Source organism: Zophobas morio, unplaced genomic scaffold (assembly GCF_036711695.1).
Source record: "Zophobas morio isolate AGI-343-1 ecotype UQ-CSIRO unplaced genomic scaffold, CSIRO_AGI_Zmor_V1 ptg000006l, whole genome shotgun sequence".
In the NCBI taxonomy this organism is placed as follows: domain Eukaryota; kingdom Metazoa; phylum Arthropoda; class Insecta; order Coleoptera; family Tenebrionidae; genus Zophobas; species Zophobas morio.
Window position 1 is genome coordinate 15605429 of NW_026972111.1, and position 19164 is coordinate 15624592.

General features: G+C 33.1%; 1 protein-coding gene and 1 long non-coding RNA gene across 2 annotated transcripts; both read left to right on the plus strand.

Annotated features, from left to right (window-relative positions):
• The first annotated feature begins 792 nt into the window (after positions 1-792).
• LOC135123703 (uncharacterized) lies at positions 793-13659 on the plus strand. The gene is made up of 3 exons (XR_010279692.1): positions 793-959; positions 11974-12349; positions 13376-13659. It is a non-coding gene; the product is annotated as an uncharacterized LOC135123703 (long non-coding RNA).
• A 2337-nt stretch (positions 13660-15996) lies between these two features.
• Positions 15997-18182, plus strand: LOC135123858 (uncharacterized; the record flags this gene model as incomplete). The annotated part of the gene is made up of 4 exons (XM_064048734.1): positions 15997-16349; positions 16722-17050; positions 17104-17459; positions 17512-18182. Coding segments are annotated over 4 exons (1212 nt in total), but the record flags the coding sequence as incomplete, so codon positions are not given.
• Positions 18183-19164: the final 982 nt, after the last annotated feature.

A 19164-nucleotide genomic window follows, 5' to 3' on the forward strand; every position in this document is an offset into this window, starting at 1 on the left:
TTAAGGTTTATTGCAGTAAGCAATATTTTTGCTCTTTAAATGCGAACTGTGTTATAAATAACCATTATGGTAGAATAAAAAGACGCTAAATTACGTTCTTCACCTTCGCGAACCTACCGGTACTGGATGCAAAAACCTATGAGTTTTGGTATTAATTACTTGATCTTATTATACTGTTGTTATTAAGACCCACCACTGACCCGGAAATGACCGGCATTCAGGCAAGACTTCTATCATTATGGGTACTAAGACCAAGTAATGATATGCATTGATTAGATTATTATTATTATTATTATTATTACTACTATTGCTATTACGCATCATAAGTATGAAATGGATGCGGTCATTGTTTTAATCACAAATTAAGAATATCTGTAGAAGAAGAAAAAATTGTTTCGTAAATGGACAATTTTTTTTTTGCAAACAAAATTCCGGTTTAAATTACATAGTTATATATCCTTGTATGTGCATAAGCGAATTCATTACTTAGTTATTTAAATATCAAAAGAGTAATGAATGAGTGTTCGTTATTGTTAGACTTATAACTTTCAACTTTACGCAGCACAATTTCCATAATTTTTCTTCGTTGCATGTCGTTGCAACAAGACCACGCGTTACCTTTATCTTTGAAACTAAATAATGCAAACCCCTAAGTATTTCTTAGAAATAGTGAAACCCATTTCTTTACTATTATTTTTAAGCATCAAAATTACAAAAAATTCTAATAATAGACCTTGAACACTGTGTCCAGTCGTTTTTCTGGGAATGGTGAAATTGACTACGTTGGCGTCACATACGTCCGTAACATGCAACGCAGACGTCAGCATATCGATTTTTGGGTAATAAGTTCGCCGTCGCCAACACCACGCCACGTAGTTGGCGTCGCGACGCTGTTCCAAAAGGTTATGGTAGAAGGGAATATGGACATGTCGCCTAAAATACACAGCGGATTGTAAAAGGTACTTACTTTTCACTAAATTTTAAACATGTTGTTTAAATTTGAATGGAAATTTTGTTTGTATTGTCCATATTTATCTTCCTAGAACACTTGTGTTATCTTTTTATTCATCAATCAAAAAGTTAATCCGAAACTACCTTTGTTTTGTTAGTTCACATGTCAAATTTGCTTCCACTTACTGTCTTATGTGTATGTGAGATTTATTCAAGTAATTTGCTTGTACTAAACTATATGGTTACATTTAAAATTGTGCAATTTTTTATACTTTGCACTAAAGAAACAAGATTATGATGAGTGAATAAAATTAGGATTTTAAGTTCAGTATATATTGTAACTAATCAAGTTAGTAAAAGCAACATTTTTTCTAATTTTCACTGTTTAAAAAAATGATACTTTGTTAAACTGATACACTTCTAGGGTTAATATTTTTATTTTAAAAGTAACAACGAAAAAAATATATAAATCTTTATTTTATTGAAAGATAAAAATTATTAAACACGTTTTTATTGCAACTGTTGACAAAATGATTAACACTGCTTTTATTATACGTATAAATATTTATGCTATAAAAGATAACTTTAACGACATATTGAGTGACGTGTATGTACCTAATGGATGACAGCAAAAGGCTTATAGAAGTATAATAACTCCCACGCTGTCGCCTCCACAGTTTTATTTTTAAACGAAGCCCCACCACTTTTCGCGAAAACTTATAGTCTCAAGACTCTCAAGTACTGTCCTAAAACCCTAAAACTATTAAACATCCAAATATGGAAAATACGATTTCAGTTTATCGATGATGATTTTATTCACCACCTTTATATATATACAATAATGAATAATAAGTAATCACCTTATTCTGTGCTCATATGCTAAATGCTAAAACTAAATTCTATGGTCCCCGGTATAGCAGACGCTACTGAAACAGGAATTCATCGTATGTCATTCTCTAACACATAGTAGGTACTAGTTGATAGGTTTTGACTTTTTGTCTACTTACTGAATTTAATCCTTACTTTCAACTTGTTTCGTTGGTAAAAGTCTAACCAAATAAAACTTTGTAGCGCCATTTCAAAGTTTTATTAAGCCTTATTTTAACACTGAAGTTTTGTATTTATTTATACTTAAGCATATATTTTTTATAAAATTTTAATAATACACTATTCTTCATGTAGTGGTTGCTACAGATTGCCGTCTCCATATGAAAATGGTCAAATGTTATTTAGACAGACCTTTCCTCTCCTCTGAAGTACAGTCAAACAAATGCGGCTTCTTCGAAAAATCTATGTTTTATATGTTAACTCATAAATGCAAGTAAAGAACATGCTATGCGTGTGTTTTAAGTGAGTTTTTTCATTACAACAATGTTTAACAAGAACTCGTATATCAATTTGAATAGGCGTAGTGTAAAATGTACTAATAATGAAATTTTCGGGAAAATGGAGTGATCGGTTCTTGATTTAATCAATGAAATAAATAGTCCCATTCATTATTTTGTTTTAGTTTAAACAATTTTAAAAAATATGAATGCATAGATAAACCAGAAGTATGGATATGATATTTTGCATATTTTAGACAGGATTTATTTGGCAAACTTTTTAAATTACGTCATCATTTTGAGGCGATAAATGGATACATTTCGATTAAGGATTTACCATATTTACGATAACCGTAAAACCGTTGCAAAATTTCTAAGCATTCAGTTTCGCAGTTTCGGTGTTAAAAAATTATAAAATGTACGATTTTGATTTACTTTTCTAAAATTTGGAGGTGTAGCGTAAAAAATTGGTCGAAGGTTTTTTCGACAAAACTTCCCTTGCCCAAGGGCAAGAAGTGTAGTCCAACAAGTTCCGATTTTTGAAAAATTATAAAATTTGATTTTGCGATCTTTATTTAGTGGAAACCTGCACACTCGGCATTTTTCCAAAAAACTGGATATCTAGCGTAAACACTAATAAATTTGAAGAACATAAACATAAACTGACAAATTTTGATTAAGGGTTTACTAGGCTTCCAAGAATTTTAATACATTTGCAAGATTTCATAGGATTCGGTTTAAGTCAAATTGTGCACACTTTGATTTTTTCACACATGTAACATTTATTATTGTAAATTTTGGAGATGACGTCATCTCATTGTTGGTGAGGATGATTAGACAAAGGTTGGTTAACGGTTTACCATCTACACGCTATTCTTAACATACATATAAAGTTTGACAACAATCGACCCGGCAGTTTCGAAGATTTATCTGTCTAATAAAAATTGAAACACACGACAGACAGACAGACGGAGGGAAATGGGAGACCTATTATTTCATACTTTGGCGGTCATGGAATGTAGAGAAATCTTGAAAGTGGCCAGTCCCCCGATGGGCTCGATTACAGTATTTCCTTAGCTTACCCTCGGGAAGTAAAATCAATACAAATTCATAAACGACACTTGGTTTATATTATTTCATAAAATTAAAATAACATTTATTATGCACCTTAAGGTGCCATCATCATACTGTTGGGGGAGATGATTAAACAAATTTTGAATAGTGTTTCACTTCTACACGATATCCCTAACGTACATACTAATCAAATTTGACAACACTCGGTCTGGTGGTTTCAAAGATTATCTGCCTAATAAAAATCAACAGACAGACGACAAACAGATAACAATTAAAAAGAGTAATTCACTGGTGGTTTCCTCTTTCAACACATGCATTTAATTTGGTGCATGAATTTATTTTTAAAATTGTTACAATTGTAAAACAAAATTTCATATTAACCGTGCACCTACTGGGAAAATCTAAAACAACGTATTACGGGAGTTTGTTCTTTTCACCCTCACCATCTACATGTCTGGGTAAAATTCAACATTTTATTTCTTAATAACGCGAATTACACCACTGATTTTTACACAGCCATTATATACAAAATAATTTCGGCGCAACTTGACTGTACTCTCGTGGACTCGATTTGATGAATAATAATCGTTCCCGACGGTTGCCTCTATTTAAACTTATACGTTTCTCTCCATGGATCGAGAACGCCGCTTCGAGGGTTTTCTGGGCCCGTCGCGACATCCGCTTTCAGGCTTTCCGCGTCGCGCGTCCGATGACTCATACTTCATACTAGAAGAAACACATACATACTAGAAGACCCATAGGCGGTGTATGATTTTATTTCGTAACAGTACCTATAATTATCTTGTGTATTTTTTTGATGCTCTCATGAACTTAAAATTTTCGAATTGCAGACTTTTGAACCCACCTAACTGACGATTTCATTACATTCATATACCGTAACTAGCATTAGTTACATTCAACAAAATTCGATTGGGGGGGAGATTTTTGTAGATCACAGTTTATTTATATATTTAGCAAGTTCTTGCAGGAATATCATAGACTGACAGCAAAAAAAATCCAAGGACTTTGCGGCATTATTTCAAAAGAATTAAAGAAAATCTCTCATTGCCTTAGGAATGGAGTACGCATTGATTTAAAATACCAAGAATCGTTTTTGCGTTATAGCAAACCGCAACTATACCATAAACATATTCATTGCAAATACACGATTTTTCTTAGAAAATGCACTAATTGTATTATTTGCTGAGCAATAACTGTGTCATGGAAGGATTAACAAGGTGAAGCTCCCTTCTTTTATTGATTCATTTGTTACAACTCAGCGATTGCAGGCAACATTAGTACCATAATAAATCATTTCAAAATAATAGGTAAGAAAATAAGTTCATTTTTTTCAGATATGTAAACACCATTAAAAAAATGGTGATTTGCACTATTTGTATCATTTTTAAGTATTTTTGACATAAATCATAAATGGTTGAATGTTTAAATTAACTTTGGAATAGTTGAAAGAGAGGCCATGTAAAATAACTGCTATTTCTTGTAAACTTTGCCTGATGGATGCTTTTTTTGTATTTAGTTGCATTCTTCTTTCTCTAATAAAATTTTACAACACCTTTAAAAGTAATTAGTTGACTTTGAAATGACTAATGCTTTTATGACTAAAACTGCTGCGTACATTTATAAACCTTCTGTAAACCATTGACACGTTTAATTTAACATTAAAAATATGATTCATACTGTTTCCATCTACTGAAACATTTCATTTTATATGATGTAATATTATTACTGAGACAATTTTTATCAATTAGTTTTATTCGTCTCTTCAACACAGTGTACACAGATACGGTTATTTATCCACGATTTAGTACTATAATAATAATAGCTTTTAGTCGAGCTAATAAAACAAATTTTTACACGTCTATTAAAAATATAAAAATACAAATGGAGAACATATAGTATGCCACGTATGCATGACAAATGGTTGCATATATACAGGGTTATGATAAAGTAATGCACAAAATTCATAAAAAGAGCAGCATTTGTTTTTTGAAAAAAATGCACAAATATGTCAAGCCTTTCATTTTACTCTCCATCTTGTGACACCTGTCAAAAAAATTTACGTTAAATTTATAAAAGTTATCACGTCAACAATGATTTTTGATAAAGCTTATTTTTCTACATATGCAAATGTAGCTTGATGTAGAGGTTGCATAACAAAAAATTAATAACACACGAAATAAACATGATATGAACATGAAACAAAATGAAATCCAAATAATTAAAAATTGAAATAAAAATCTTTCAAAGAGAATCGCTTTTGTCAGTTTTTAAGTTGGTTTAACAAACTAAAGAATACTTTTTGGATGTATGCAATCCGGTAGTATGTGACTTGAAAAACAAATATGGCTCGTTTAACCGAAAAAGAACGTATAGAAATCCTAATGATGGTAGGTTATAGTGATAGGCTTCGAATCCACGAAGAAATGTGTACTTTGTTCAACGAAGTACATTTTGAACGACCTTCAATCGCCAGAAACACAGTTAATAGAATTTTTGTAAAATTTAATCAAACAGGACACGTGAAAGATGTTCCAAGATATGAAAGACCACAAATAAATGATAACACCAACTTAAATCTCTTATTATCATTGGAAGACAACCCCCCACGTAACAACGACGGAAATGGCTTTACAAGAAAATGTTAACCAGTCGCTTATGGTAAAGTTAAAAAAAAAGAGAAACTGCGTGCACATAAAGTTCAACTCATCTATGAACTATCGGAAGATGATGAAGACAGACGATTAGAATTTTGCGAAAGGTTCATGGCACGTAGTGACGACAACCCCAATTTTTTAAATAGTGTCGTATTTTCGGTTGAAGCACATTTTACTTAAATGGTACTGTAAACCGACACAATTGTCGTTACTGGGTTTGAGAACAACCTCATTGGGTTCAAGCGACACACACGAACGTCCCCAAAAAATTATTGTTTGTATGGGAAAAATAAACACCATCTTAACCGCAGTGCTTTCGGATCTAATTGCTACGTTTCCTGATCCAAATAATCAAAAAAATTTAGATGGCAGGATTTGGTTCCAACAGGATGGGGTACCACCATATTATGGCGTAAATGTAAGGTTGTTTTTGATTAATCAATTTGATGGAAGTGGATTGGAAAGCGTGGACCAATAGAATGGCCACCTAGGTTTCCGGATCTGACACCCTTTGTTTTTTCATGGGGACATTTAAAAAGTCGTGTTTACATGAACAGACCCAATAATTCAAACGATTTGAAAGCACGAATTCGTCATGAAATGACTCGTATAAGTCCCCAGAGTATTGAACATTCCGACAATCAGGTCTACCATTGTCCAAGTTGGAGTCAGATAGTGAGTGGGGAACAATTTCTACAGCATAAATTTTGACTCCAACGTATTGTTCTGATTATTTAATATATATCACTACAATCAAGTTTATTTTGTTTGTTTTTAATTTCTCCATCTTTTTGTTATGCAACCCCTTCATCAAACTACATTTTCATATGCAAAAAAATAAGCTTTATCAAATAATGCAATGGAAATAATACCTTCCTATTTAAAAAAATCATTGATGGCGTCATAACTTTTACAAATTTGACATAAAATTTTTTTGACATGTCAAAAGATGGAGACTAAAATAAAATGCTTGACATCTTTTGCATTTTTTTCAAAAACAGAACTATGTAATGTGATTTCATTACATATGTTCAATATATTCGGAAAAAGCGTACAAAGTTTTGTTCAAACAAATAGCCCATAATTAAATATTAAGAAAGATTGAAGTTCAGATTTATTTGTTTGAGTTTCCTAATTTCGCACATTTTTCTGGAAATAGATGATAAACTACATTTGCAAATTTTTCGAGTTTGTCGTCAACAAAAAAAAACAAAAGGTGAAATTTGCTTAAAAAAGTGCAAAGTCGAATTATTTTAACGTTATTAACGACAGGCGCGGATCCAGGGGGGGGCAATGGGTGCAATTGCTCCCCCCCCCCCCCCGACACACGACCGAGGTACTTTATTTTGACCAATTTCAAAATTTCGAAATCGCATTTCATTTTGTAAATACAGTACCTACAACCTCTATAATCCGAATTCACGATTACCCGAACATCCAGTAATCCGAACACAGGCTATTTGAAGTCGATGCTTGTTTAATTCGAACAAAAACTCTACAATCTGAACTGAACTTGGAAGCACGCACCTACTTGCAAAAATTACGCAAGATCTTTCTACATATGTTGTATGGAGTATTTTGATATTTTTAAAAATTGCCATATTTCAATGCACTGAATTAATTATGTAATTCTAGAAAAAAGGTTGAAGTTATCGAAGAAATTAAAATTAAAAAATTTAATTTCGAAAATCGTCGAAAATGGGTCGAAATTTGCATAAGGAACATTTCATTTTTGAAAAAATTTCCTAAAAATTCTGAAAAAATTCAGGGATATGTATATCCCGACGTGCTGATTCCAAAAATATAGCATGTTAATGGTAACCGAGCAATACATATTTTCGAAAATTCGGTGTGAAATTCGAATTTTTCGAAATTTTTAAAAAGTGCCATAAGTACTTATTTCAACTGGACGAATCTGGAAAAAAGGTTTAAGTTATCGAAGAAATGAAGCCATAAGTGACTTCTGAGGTCCAAAATCTACAAGAAAATGTATTTAGTTAAATTTAGAAAATCGTCCAGAATACATAATGGAAAATAACATTTTTGAAAAATTCGTCTAAAAATTCTGAAAAAATTCAGGGTATAGATTCCGGCGTGTTCATTCCAAAAAGATAGCGTGTTTATGGTCACGGAGTAATATTTTTTTAGAATGTATCTATTATCCAATGTAATTTTATCGTTACACGTATAGTGTACAGTAAAACCTCGATAATCCGAATTAATTGGGAAAAAGGTGTGCTCGGATTAACGATTTGTTCGAATCAGCGATTTTCCAACAATCTGAAAGGAAATTGAATAACAATTTCATACACAGTTGAAAACAAACTTCAAGAAATAAACCTTAATTTTATTAAACAAAATTAAAGAACTTAAGAATTTTTAATTAAAGAACTTAAGAATTCAGTTCTTTAATTTTGTTTAATAAAATTAAGGTTTATTTCTTGAAGTTTGTTTTCAACTGTGTATGAAGTGGCTATTACGTGTAACGAAAACAACCAAATGTCACCCATGTTATGTGAAAAAGAGTATACTAGTTAAAATTTTATAATTTTTTTGTTTAGAACGCATTTCTGGGAGGTAAAATACCACAAAAATTGCCCCCCCCCCTAAACGAAATCCTGTATCAGCGCCTGATTAACGATATTAGAATAAGATTAAGATTTAGGTAAGAAAAATTCAAATTCTATTCGTAAATGATCCAACATAAAAGTGTCAATGACATTAACGTTCTACAAATGTTTCTTATTTATATTGGTGAAAACATTACCAATACAATTTTTACCCCTTGTTCGAAAATTCACTACTATGTAAATCACAACTAACAATTCGCAAGATCATATCATTTGTCTTTTATTGAATTACGACTTAGAAAATTTCTATTAAAATCGCCCCCTGCATTATGCTAACGGCTAATTTCATGTTTTCTCGACGTTTCATAACCCCTAGAAAGATTATAAAAAAATACTCACAAAGGAAAGTCTTCCTCTTTACGTCTGTCTGTTGTCTGTCGTCTGTGGTTCAAACGATAACAAAAATTTGTCTGATCATTCCCACCAATAATTTGATAACGTCATCTTAAAATTTTGGTAAGTAAATTCCATTTAAATAAAAAAATAACGTTATTATACATACATGTATATTATTGTATATAGCGGGTGTCTGGAAAAATAGTAAAAAAATTCCTTCTCACATTTTGATGGAGTTATAACGATTTTAAAATTGGTTCTTTTGCTACTAGTCTAGCTGAGCTCCAGCTACGCCAGCCGCGCTGGGCTTAGTGAATCCTCAGTCCTTGTATGTTGGATCGAGGAGACTCTCTGTACAAAATTCGAGGTCTGGTCAATTACATACAGGTAGCCGGCCACTGGCTCTTAGACTATACGTTTAATAACTAAATAACTACTGTCTTTGCTATTTCTATTGTAACTAAATAACTACTGTCTTTGCTATTTCTATTGTAACACCACTTGTTGATTTTGCTTAAAATTTAGCAATTGGTAACAGCTTTCGGTTGATTGACAACGGCTTTTAGTTAGAAAATTGTCTGAATATGAACGTTGCCAAATTTACGCTCAACAAGTGGTGTTTCAATAGAAATGGCAAAGACTATAGAACACATTTATTATCACAATAACTAGTAATAAAACTTTTAGTTAATATTTCTCTCGCCAGTGATCATGTTTTATTACTATTTCAGTTAGAACGTACAAAGATAATATGGTTATGTTGTTTTTGTAATAAATTGATAAAATTCCATTTGACAACAATGTTTGCCTGATGTAAAACGAAGCTACAAATCAGCAAAAATCGAGTAAGCAGTTAAAAATGTTTGACGTATCAAAAAATGTCAAACTTTTCAAAACCCTACGTTTACAATGTTCGCAATTAACTTTAGCTCCCCTGGTGTTTTATTTTCGAATAAATTTAAAAGAATCTGATAACAAAACACCAGATGATGAACTTGAAAAAATTTTTTCAGCTTTTAGTGTTTTAATTTTTACGAATTTGAAAAAGTCTTGAGTGTCGCAGTGTTTTTTTTTTTTTAATTCAGGAGACTCTTAGGTACCTATGGTGTATTATTTTGGGAGCCCATGGAGATTTTTTTTGTAAATTATTTAAAACAATTTTGGGGGACTTTGGTGTTCTATTTTTGGAAAATTCTGACCTACCTGTTTTTGAGTTAATCTTGGGACCCCGTTTTTTCTTTTTGAAAAATTTAAAACAATCTTGAGGTTCTAGGTATTCCTGTTTGAAAAAAATTTGAAAGTACTTTGGAGACTTCAGTGTCTTTTCTTATAATAATAATTTGATTAAATTTCTTAGAGGATAGGTCATTTACTAAAATCAGTCTTATCTTAGCAGGTACTAACCCCACCTGCCCACCGTCTATTTTTTTAGAGAAAGTCATTTGCCAAAATCAGCCTCATCTTAGCAGGTACTAGCCCCGCCCACCCACCCTCTATTTTTTTAGAGAAAATCATTTGCCAAAATCAGCCTCATCTTAGCAGGTACTAGCTCCGCCCACCCACCCTCTCTTTTCTTGGAGGATCTGACATTTACCAAAATCAGTTTTATCTTAGCAGGTACTAACCCCACCCACCTACGCTCTCTTTTCTTAGAGGGTACGTCATATGCCAAAATCAGTTTTATCTTTAGTTAGTCATCAGTCCTTGATGACTAACTTTTACAAAAAATTATCTAAATTTAGGTTATTTATATACCCAAGGCAGAAATTTTGAACATTTTGTCTAATGTTTGGTTGTTATACTTTGATGGATTTTTCTTTTGTTGGTTTTGTTTCTGTTTATAATTTATAAATGTCTTATTGAAGATTTTTTTTGGTTTATTTATTAATGAAAAATAACAGCTTGTTTTATTAATAATAATGCACAACCATTAATGACTACTGGTTGTTACGGTTATTGTCCTAAAAAAAATAATAAAAGGTGGATTTCAGTCACTACCGTTACTAAGAAATCAGAAAAGAATCCGGAGGTTTCACGCATTAGATGCGTGCAATGGTGCCAATTTTATTTTTATAAAATTACATTTTTTCCGTAATCTACATCATAAAGAATTTTTTTATTTTTTTTTTGAGACTTCCTGACATAACGTATTGAAAAGTTAATCCTCGAGTATAATCCTCCATTTTCCAGAGAGCCGGTATAGTATAATTAAATATAGACAATGCATGTATTGCTCACAGAAATGAATTTATTATTATTATTTTATTTTTATTATTCCTCACGCAACTTGTACCGAGCTAAACAAAATCGCGCAACTAACAGCTGTAAGTAATCTTACAGTGTGTCAAAAAAATTTGTGGATCTATCAGTCAAGTCAAGATTAATATTCTATTAAAAAATTCCGACTTTTAACCTATTTTTGACTTATCATATGAAGTAGTTTTTCCAAAGTCTAACTGCGATGAAGTGATGTGATGAGTCAGTACCTAGGTCACCATTATTATCATGGCAACAGCTGATTCATAATAATAAATTATGTTCACGTTGATGTTCTCTGTGTATTATTATGACGTATTTCATTAGAGTACTCCACCTCAGTTTTGTACAAACATTAGGTAAAGTTGTTGGAATTAGAACGATTGTTGTGCAGCATACCGTATCTTTCCTATCTTAACCTGTCTATTTGTTCAAAAATGGGATCGAAAGTACTGGCGCATGTTGTAGAAATATAATAATAATAACAGTACTCACAGCATTTTTCAAAAAATCAATACAATCATAAATAATATATACTGCGTATTAGATGAGCTCTACGAAAACAAGTACCTAGCTTATCGGAGCGACAATGTTATTACGTATAACATGATTACAAAATCGATTTTAGTAGTTAACGATTACTTGATAAAAAGTAACCTTGTCGCCGGCTGTAATCTGTTAATCTCCGATTCCCTGAAGATCTAATCTATTTTTTTTTTGTTACAGATATGTTCAAAATCAGAACAATAATAATGATATTTCCCGCACCCGAAGACATTGTAGTGGTTAATAATAACTTGTGTAATTCCCATAAACACTTTGTTTACCAATACCTTTTGCGGACTGTGTGCTACAGTGATTAAGTGTTAGGCGAAGCAGACGTCACTCTTCCGTAGACGAAACCCATTAATAAAGAGGGGACTTCATTGTTTGTCGTTTCCTACGTCACGTGAGTGGGGGGTCCCACCTCTACATAAATATCCCCCCGGCTACTTTTCCAAATAATCAGTTTCGTGTGGTACGAGCGAGGAGGAGAGTAGCAAGCAACCTTCGGATCGTCGTTTTCTTTTTACTTTTTTTTTCATCTGCCCGCGTTGTATGGGTAAGTGGCACTTAAATTAAATTTCACTCATGTTTGTTTTTTTAATCCTGCACGTATTAAATTTACGGGTTTTACTGCTTTTATAAAAATTAACTACCAGTTAAAATGTTCGGGTGGGTTTAGCGGAGATGTTGATTTCGAGACGCAGTTGGCTTTTTATAGGGGTTGAACGACCTTGAGCCACCCGTCATTCTGAAGGGGTGTGTAGACTACAGTATCGCATAACGGTTATTTTAGTTGTCTTTCACGGAAACTGATCGATGGGTTTCGAGGAAATAACGCAAGAAATTCGATTTCGCGAATCGCGTGACGCATTGTTTCGCAATGTGTAGCGACATTGAGGCACGTGTAATACTGACGCATGGTTTGCCCCAGTTAATTGTCTCGTACGAAGTTCGATGACTTCCTGGAAAAACTACAAACTACAAGTGATTCGGAAAGTGTGGTCGTCTATCCGATGTGTTAACGTCGCAAAAAATTTGAAATAGATTTTTGGGGAAACGCCAAAGAAATGAATTCAGAATCGTAATAAGGTTTTATATTCGTGCGTTTTCTTGGCGACATTTCAACGTCAACAAAAATTCGCATTTATATTAGAGGGATAGAGGGCGACACAAAGAAAAATACATACCATGTGTTTATCTATGCAAATGAAAGTTTATTGCCGACTGCATTGTACATTTATACGTACAACAATCACATGTTTTAATGAGAGTGTACTCGAGGAGACGTTTTCAAGTCGCAATGTTTACACAAAAATTATTAAATTAGTTTGCAGAAGCGAAAATTAACGATCGTTGCTGCAATCAAGCAGTTTAGTAATTGGTTGTTTGCCAGAAACCGTTTTCTGTGCATTAAAATTTAACGTCTTTTGGGTATTCTTGGTTTATAAACAAAGCGCGGCCCTTATTTTTTACAAAATTTCCCTTTTGTTTGTTAACTGTTTAAAATACAAATAAATTTAAAATTACAAAAAACTATTACTAAACTAAATATGTATTCTTACTAATTTTATATACTTTCTAGTTCTACCCTACAACGTACTCCCACTAGGAGAAAAAGATTCTTTTTCTTAAAGGACATACTTATTTTTTAAATAAAAGTAACATTTTTATTTTTGATGTGTTTAATACTAGATTATGTGTTGGAAACCACTCAGAAAGACTAGCTATATTCCGTTTCATTTGTCGTATTTGAAAAATCTGTTAAGTTAGTATCGTATTTAAAAAAGTTCTGTCATCATAGCAATAGAAAAGTGTACGTAATATTTCAAATGTAATTCTTTGACCAATAATATTTTATGAAACGATTTTTATTTCATGTTCCTTTTCAGAAAAAAAAAACCATTACGCGGCTGTTATTGGAAGCCATGTATCTTTTACGATGCTTGTTAGTACCTACATATTGCGAATCATTTTTAATTCTTAGTGAATGTTTAACAAGCTTCAGTGTAGTGCAAGCAGCCTTCAAATTAAAACAAACCCTTCAAAACATTAGGATATTCCATAAATGTAGTTGTCTACATTCTATACGTATTATATAAAAGTAGTACTGTTCACTTGAATTTACTATACGCAAGCCAAATTTATTCATGGTTAATTGTCAGCTAACGCATATCGGGTCATACGTAAACTGCGGCGCAACTGCATTGATCTTCATTTTTATACCGTGTAAATTGCGTATAATAAAATCAAGTATTAACCCTTAGCAGGATCGCACGTTTACATGTAATGACTGGAAATTATTGGAAACCCATTTCGTCTTCGTCATAAAACGTACCGGATCTCTGATGGTTTTTCTGCAAAACAGCGACATTCACCAAATTAAAAAGAATTCTATTTCCACTAATCTCTAGCATGTTTTATTATAATGCCCAAGAAATACTATTACAAAACTAATAATGTAATTTCATTATAATTTTTTTTTCAAAGGCACAATGGTTGCATTTATAGATTTCCCAATAATCCAAATAAAATTATTCTTATCGTTGTCGCACTAACAAAAACTTTTGCAAGGGTACCTGCATACCGCTGCAGATTACATAGACCTTTCTCGGATAATATCCGCCGCAGTTTACATGTAAGGACTAAAATCTAAATATGTTCCCAGTTTACATTTGCTGCGCATTTCGTATGTTCAGGTTAAGGACTATTGTTTATAATTGCATAAGAGACAGCCGCAATTTATTTTGCAGCTGTTGCTACTAATTGCTGTAATTCTAGTTATTGATATTCATGTTTTCAAAATAAACATGTTGTGAATATAATAAACAATCAAATTAACTGATCACTTAAAAACACTTGTTACAATTTCCTTCTAATCTTGTTTGTGTATAAATTCTTGTTAAGTAGTAAGATATCGAAATCACTTTGTGTCTGTGTCAAAGCTTAGCCGTAACAAAAATAACAAACTAATAAGAATCGTTTATGGTTGTTTTCGCCTAACATTGCAATTCTTGGACCATATCTAACAAAAAATTTTTAGTGCTGTGCAAAAAAAAAGATTATATGAGATTTCATTAGCGCAATATGCATATATCAATTTTAAAAACAATTCTCATGGTGACAGCTCCATAAAGGTCACATTTCTAAATTAATTTTCTTTTCCATACTACGTTCATAACAGTTTTCTCATTAGGTATTATACAGTTTTTATAGCTGGAAATGCAATATCGTAAAATAAAGTGCCGTTATAATTCCGATTGCGGGAAATTTGTATATCGAAGTAGCAAATTTTTTTTTTTAGTTACTAAGGCGAAATTGAATATCACTAACATGAGCACTTTCTGTTCTTATCGACAGAATTTGTATAAAATTTGAAAACATAGTTTTTCAGCGTCAGAATCGTTCATTCATGAAATTTTAATGTCTATTTCAGATAACAGTTATTTGTTGTCACTTTCAGATAACAGTTATTTGTTGTCACTTTCAGATGAGGTTTCTGAATGAACTTCAGCTGCAGAAATAATACAATAACAAGGCCGACGTTGCGATTCATAATGATGACAGTTTCGAAAGGGAAAAGTTTAGTTTTCCAACTCTAAAATTTCGCCGGACGCAGCGCTCAACCTTGACAATTCATTGTGCGATAAAATGAATTTTATCTATTATGTATAGCCACCGTTATTTGTTCGTAAAAGCAAAAGGTTGTTTCTGAGCAACTACATGAAACCTTGGTGTTTGATGATTTAGATCAAACTTCTAAAATGTACATCACTCTCAAAAACTAGCTACCTAAAAATAGGTGGTCTAAATTTACATCATCTTGATTAAATCCGCACTTACTAATGCGCATTTTATCCTGTTGCTATATGTGCCTGAAACCGCACTAGCCATAAGAGTATTACATTCTATTAAATTTTATACTGCAAACCTTGAAATCAACAGATTCCGCATTTTTCTTTTTCCAATCATCAAATAATTCTTCCGTAAACACAACCCGATCACCTTCTTTTTTGTTTAGAGCGTGAGAAACAACCGCAAGTGAGTACATCGCCGTGTCCAGCTGTTTACGATGCAGCTGTACAGCCTGCCCATCATGGGGCTTCCAACTGCTGGGGCGTGGTGCTCCCCGTCGGGGAGACGAGCGCTGAGCGTTCCTACTTGCCCACGGTCGGCCGCTGGGGCTGCGAATGGCCGAGTTGACTCGCACAAGCTGAAAGCTGGGCCCCAGATTGCGCCCTCCTAGGGGGGCATGCCGTGCCCCCCGTCAAGGGGGCTGACAACAACAATGCCGACTTGCTCGAGCTCATCGAAAGAACGCAAATAGAAGGACCATGGCCCATTGATCATCCACTGCCGTTGCCCAGATGGGCCCTCAAGCCCAAGGATTTCTACCAGCTGGGGTCCCTCACCCAGTTCGAGAAGCTGGCCGGGAGCATCGAGATGCACGTGCAGAGGCTGCTGGAGGAGCACAATTATAACACAGTTGGCAATTTCATCAAGTTGTATCAAAATTTTAAGAAGAGTGGATGTTGTAGTTTCTTCAAGTTTTTCCAGATGTAAGTGGCTGTCAAATTTTGTAATTGCTACGCTGTGTAATAATGAATCAGAGTCAAAGACGATTTCTTTTATTAACTCAAACTAACGTAAAAAAAGTTGAATCAGTAGGAAATTTTTCTAACGGAAAGAGGACTATCGTTACTTTTGCTTTTGAGTAGTTAATGTTTGCCTTATGTTCTGTACCCAAAGCTCAAAGACAAGGTTTTGTCGAGGTAAATAACTATGACGGCATGAATGGGGCAGCAGACGAATTGTTCTTCGCTTTGTTAGAATCGCCTTTGAAGCCAGCTATACAAGACAGAGACACGTTTCTTTAAAGCCGGAACCGGATAGCTTTTTGTGCTTTCCTTTGAATGAATTTTCTCTTGCAGTTATGCACCTCCAATCACTCCAGCTCACCATACTTGTGTCGGTTTGGCGTTAGAGCTATGGAACCGCTTGCATCAACTAGAAGTGAGCTTTCCTGAACTTAGCAAGCACCTTTACCTAGTATCATGCGAAGAAAACATCGAGGCCTTAAGTGAATACACCGCTTTAAGTGAAAGATTAGACACTGCCGCTTACGATTTAGAAAAAGAACACGTCCTGCTATGTCTAAAATTCCAGATCAATGAACGTCAGGGATTGTTACTTTGTGACCCTGGTTATCATGTTAGTCGAGTAGTTACAGTCATGCAAGACCGAGCATATCCTAATACCGGTTGGTAGAAACCTTATACCTACTATGCGTCCTTTTCTACGTATTTTTTATAGGTTGGTTTATCCAGTCTGAGGAAAATAACATCCGTAAAGAATACAATTACCAATTTTCCCCCTTAAACGACAAATTTGTGGAGTGGAACGAACGGACCACAAGAAACGGAATTCAAGAAACATTTACCGGTTTAATTTTCACCGCCCACCCCTACATGACAGCGATCGATGTAACTGAACGCAGAAATTTAGTTTACAATTTCAGAAGTTTATTATCAAGGGATCCAAAAGGACATTTGATAGCTGGGATTTATTTCAAAGTTAAAGAGAATTGCGACGAATTTACCATCTTTTATCAAGATATGGGCAAACAGAGGATGAAAATGAAATTTTCGAGCTTCACTCAACCATTCCAAGTAAAATCCTTCTGATTAAGTCATAAGATTAGTTTCATTGTTCTAATTTCAGATAAGAGAAAAGGCGCTTAACATCATCACAATTTGCAATGAGCAATTAAATCTTCCCGAGGGTTCGCTTCTGAAAATTTTAATAGAACTGGGAGAACTGATGAATGATAAATTGTATTTGCGACAGCTTTTGGAGGTTAATGATAGTATCAACATCATGTCAGCTAACAACTAGCATATAGCAAATACAGATTTTCACTTTCGTTCGAGGTTCTTTTTCTTTGCTGTTATTGGGTTGTTGTTTGTACTTTTTATTCATTTTAGTTTAAGTTAGTTAGGTTTAAAAATATTATTTAATCAAATTTAATAACTACTTACTTTTAAGTAAATTTATAACGTCATAACAAATACCTAACATTAATGGAAAACATATATAAAAAGGCTTGTATTGTTTAACACTGTACACTGCTATTGCTAGTAGAATAGACTGGAAGCTTGACTCTATGTTTTCTTTCATTTGCAGTACCTTCCCTTTAATCACGCTTCTATAATTCTAACCTTTTTACAATGCAAGAAAAATTTTAACACTGATATTCTTTGCCAGTTGAAGTTCCTCATTTTTTCATAACAAATATTATGTGAATTTTTAATCAATCATCACAGTTTTAAGCCATATAGTGTAATTCACACGTTTTCTGAAAAATTATAATAATAAAAATTACTTGATAAAGAGTGTAATTAATTAATTGGCTTTTTAAAAACAAATACAATCAATAAAATTTCAATATCTTGCAAACGTAACTTTGCAATTAGACACTCTGATCTTCGGCAGGTAAAATCCAAGAGAACTTTTTGTTTAAGAGGGTCATCTTTCCTTGGCGTTGCGCAGATCCAAAATGTAGGTTTTCCATTTCCCTCCGTTCACTCTGTTGATTGGAAATTTTCGAAGAAGTAATTTCCGAGCCATCATACTAGGTCATCTGAAGTTTCAAGTGCATTTTAAGATTTTTTGAAGATGGTATAAAATTTTATGGGAAATTTCACAACTGAAATAACTTACATGTTTCCTGTTTGAATAAAAATAACCTTTATAAACAAGATGGTTTTTTAGAATGGGAAGTTATAGTTTGGCTAAAGATATAATGCGGTTACCGCTTAATTGGTATTCAACTTTTGGTAATTTTTATGAGTTCGTCACAATGGAGGAAGTAATTCGCTTGCCTGGCCAACACGTTCCATTTTTTCAATATGGGAAATAGCCTACAAACTGTCTGCATACCGTGTTACTACTTCTATTTACTGAATTATATGAGGGATTCACTGTAAAATGCTTATGAAGTCACAGTCGTCAAGACACAATGTATACCTTTAGTCTTAGTTTTGTCTTTTTAGGTTTAGAAGATATTGAGTAATTTTTTAATGGTATTCTTCTGTGATTTAGGTAAGTATGTGAGATTTTTTGTTGTATTAATTTTATCTTTGAATAGGTATTATTATAAATATAAAAATATCTTCAATAATTTTGAAACTAAAAGTTTGTATTTACGTACCACGTAATTTATAAGAATTTCTGTCAGTTTGTTTGTTAAAAACGAACTAGATTGAATAAATATTTGCCGCTACTAAAAAACATAATAATAATAATAATAACTGTAATAACCCAAACCACAGTAGCCCAAACATTCCACCAAAATTGGGGCATGCGCAAAAAAAT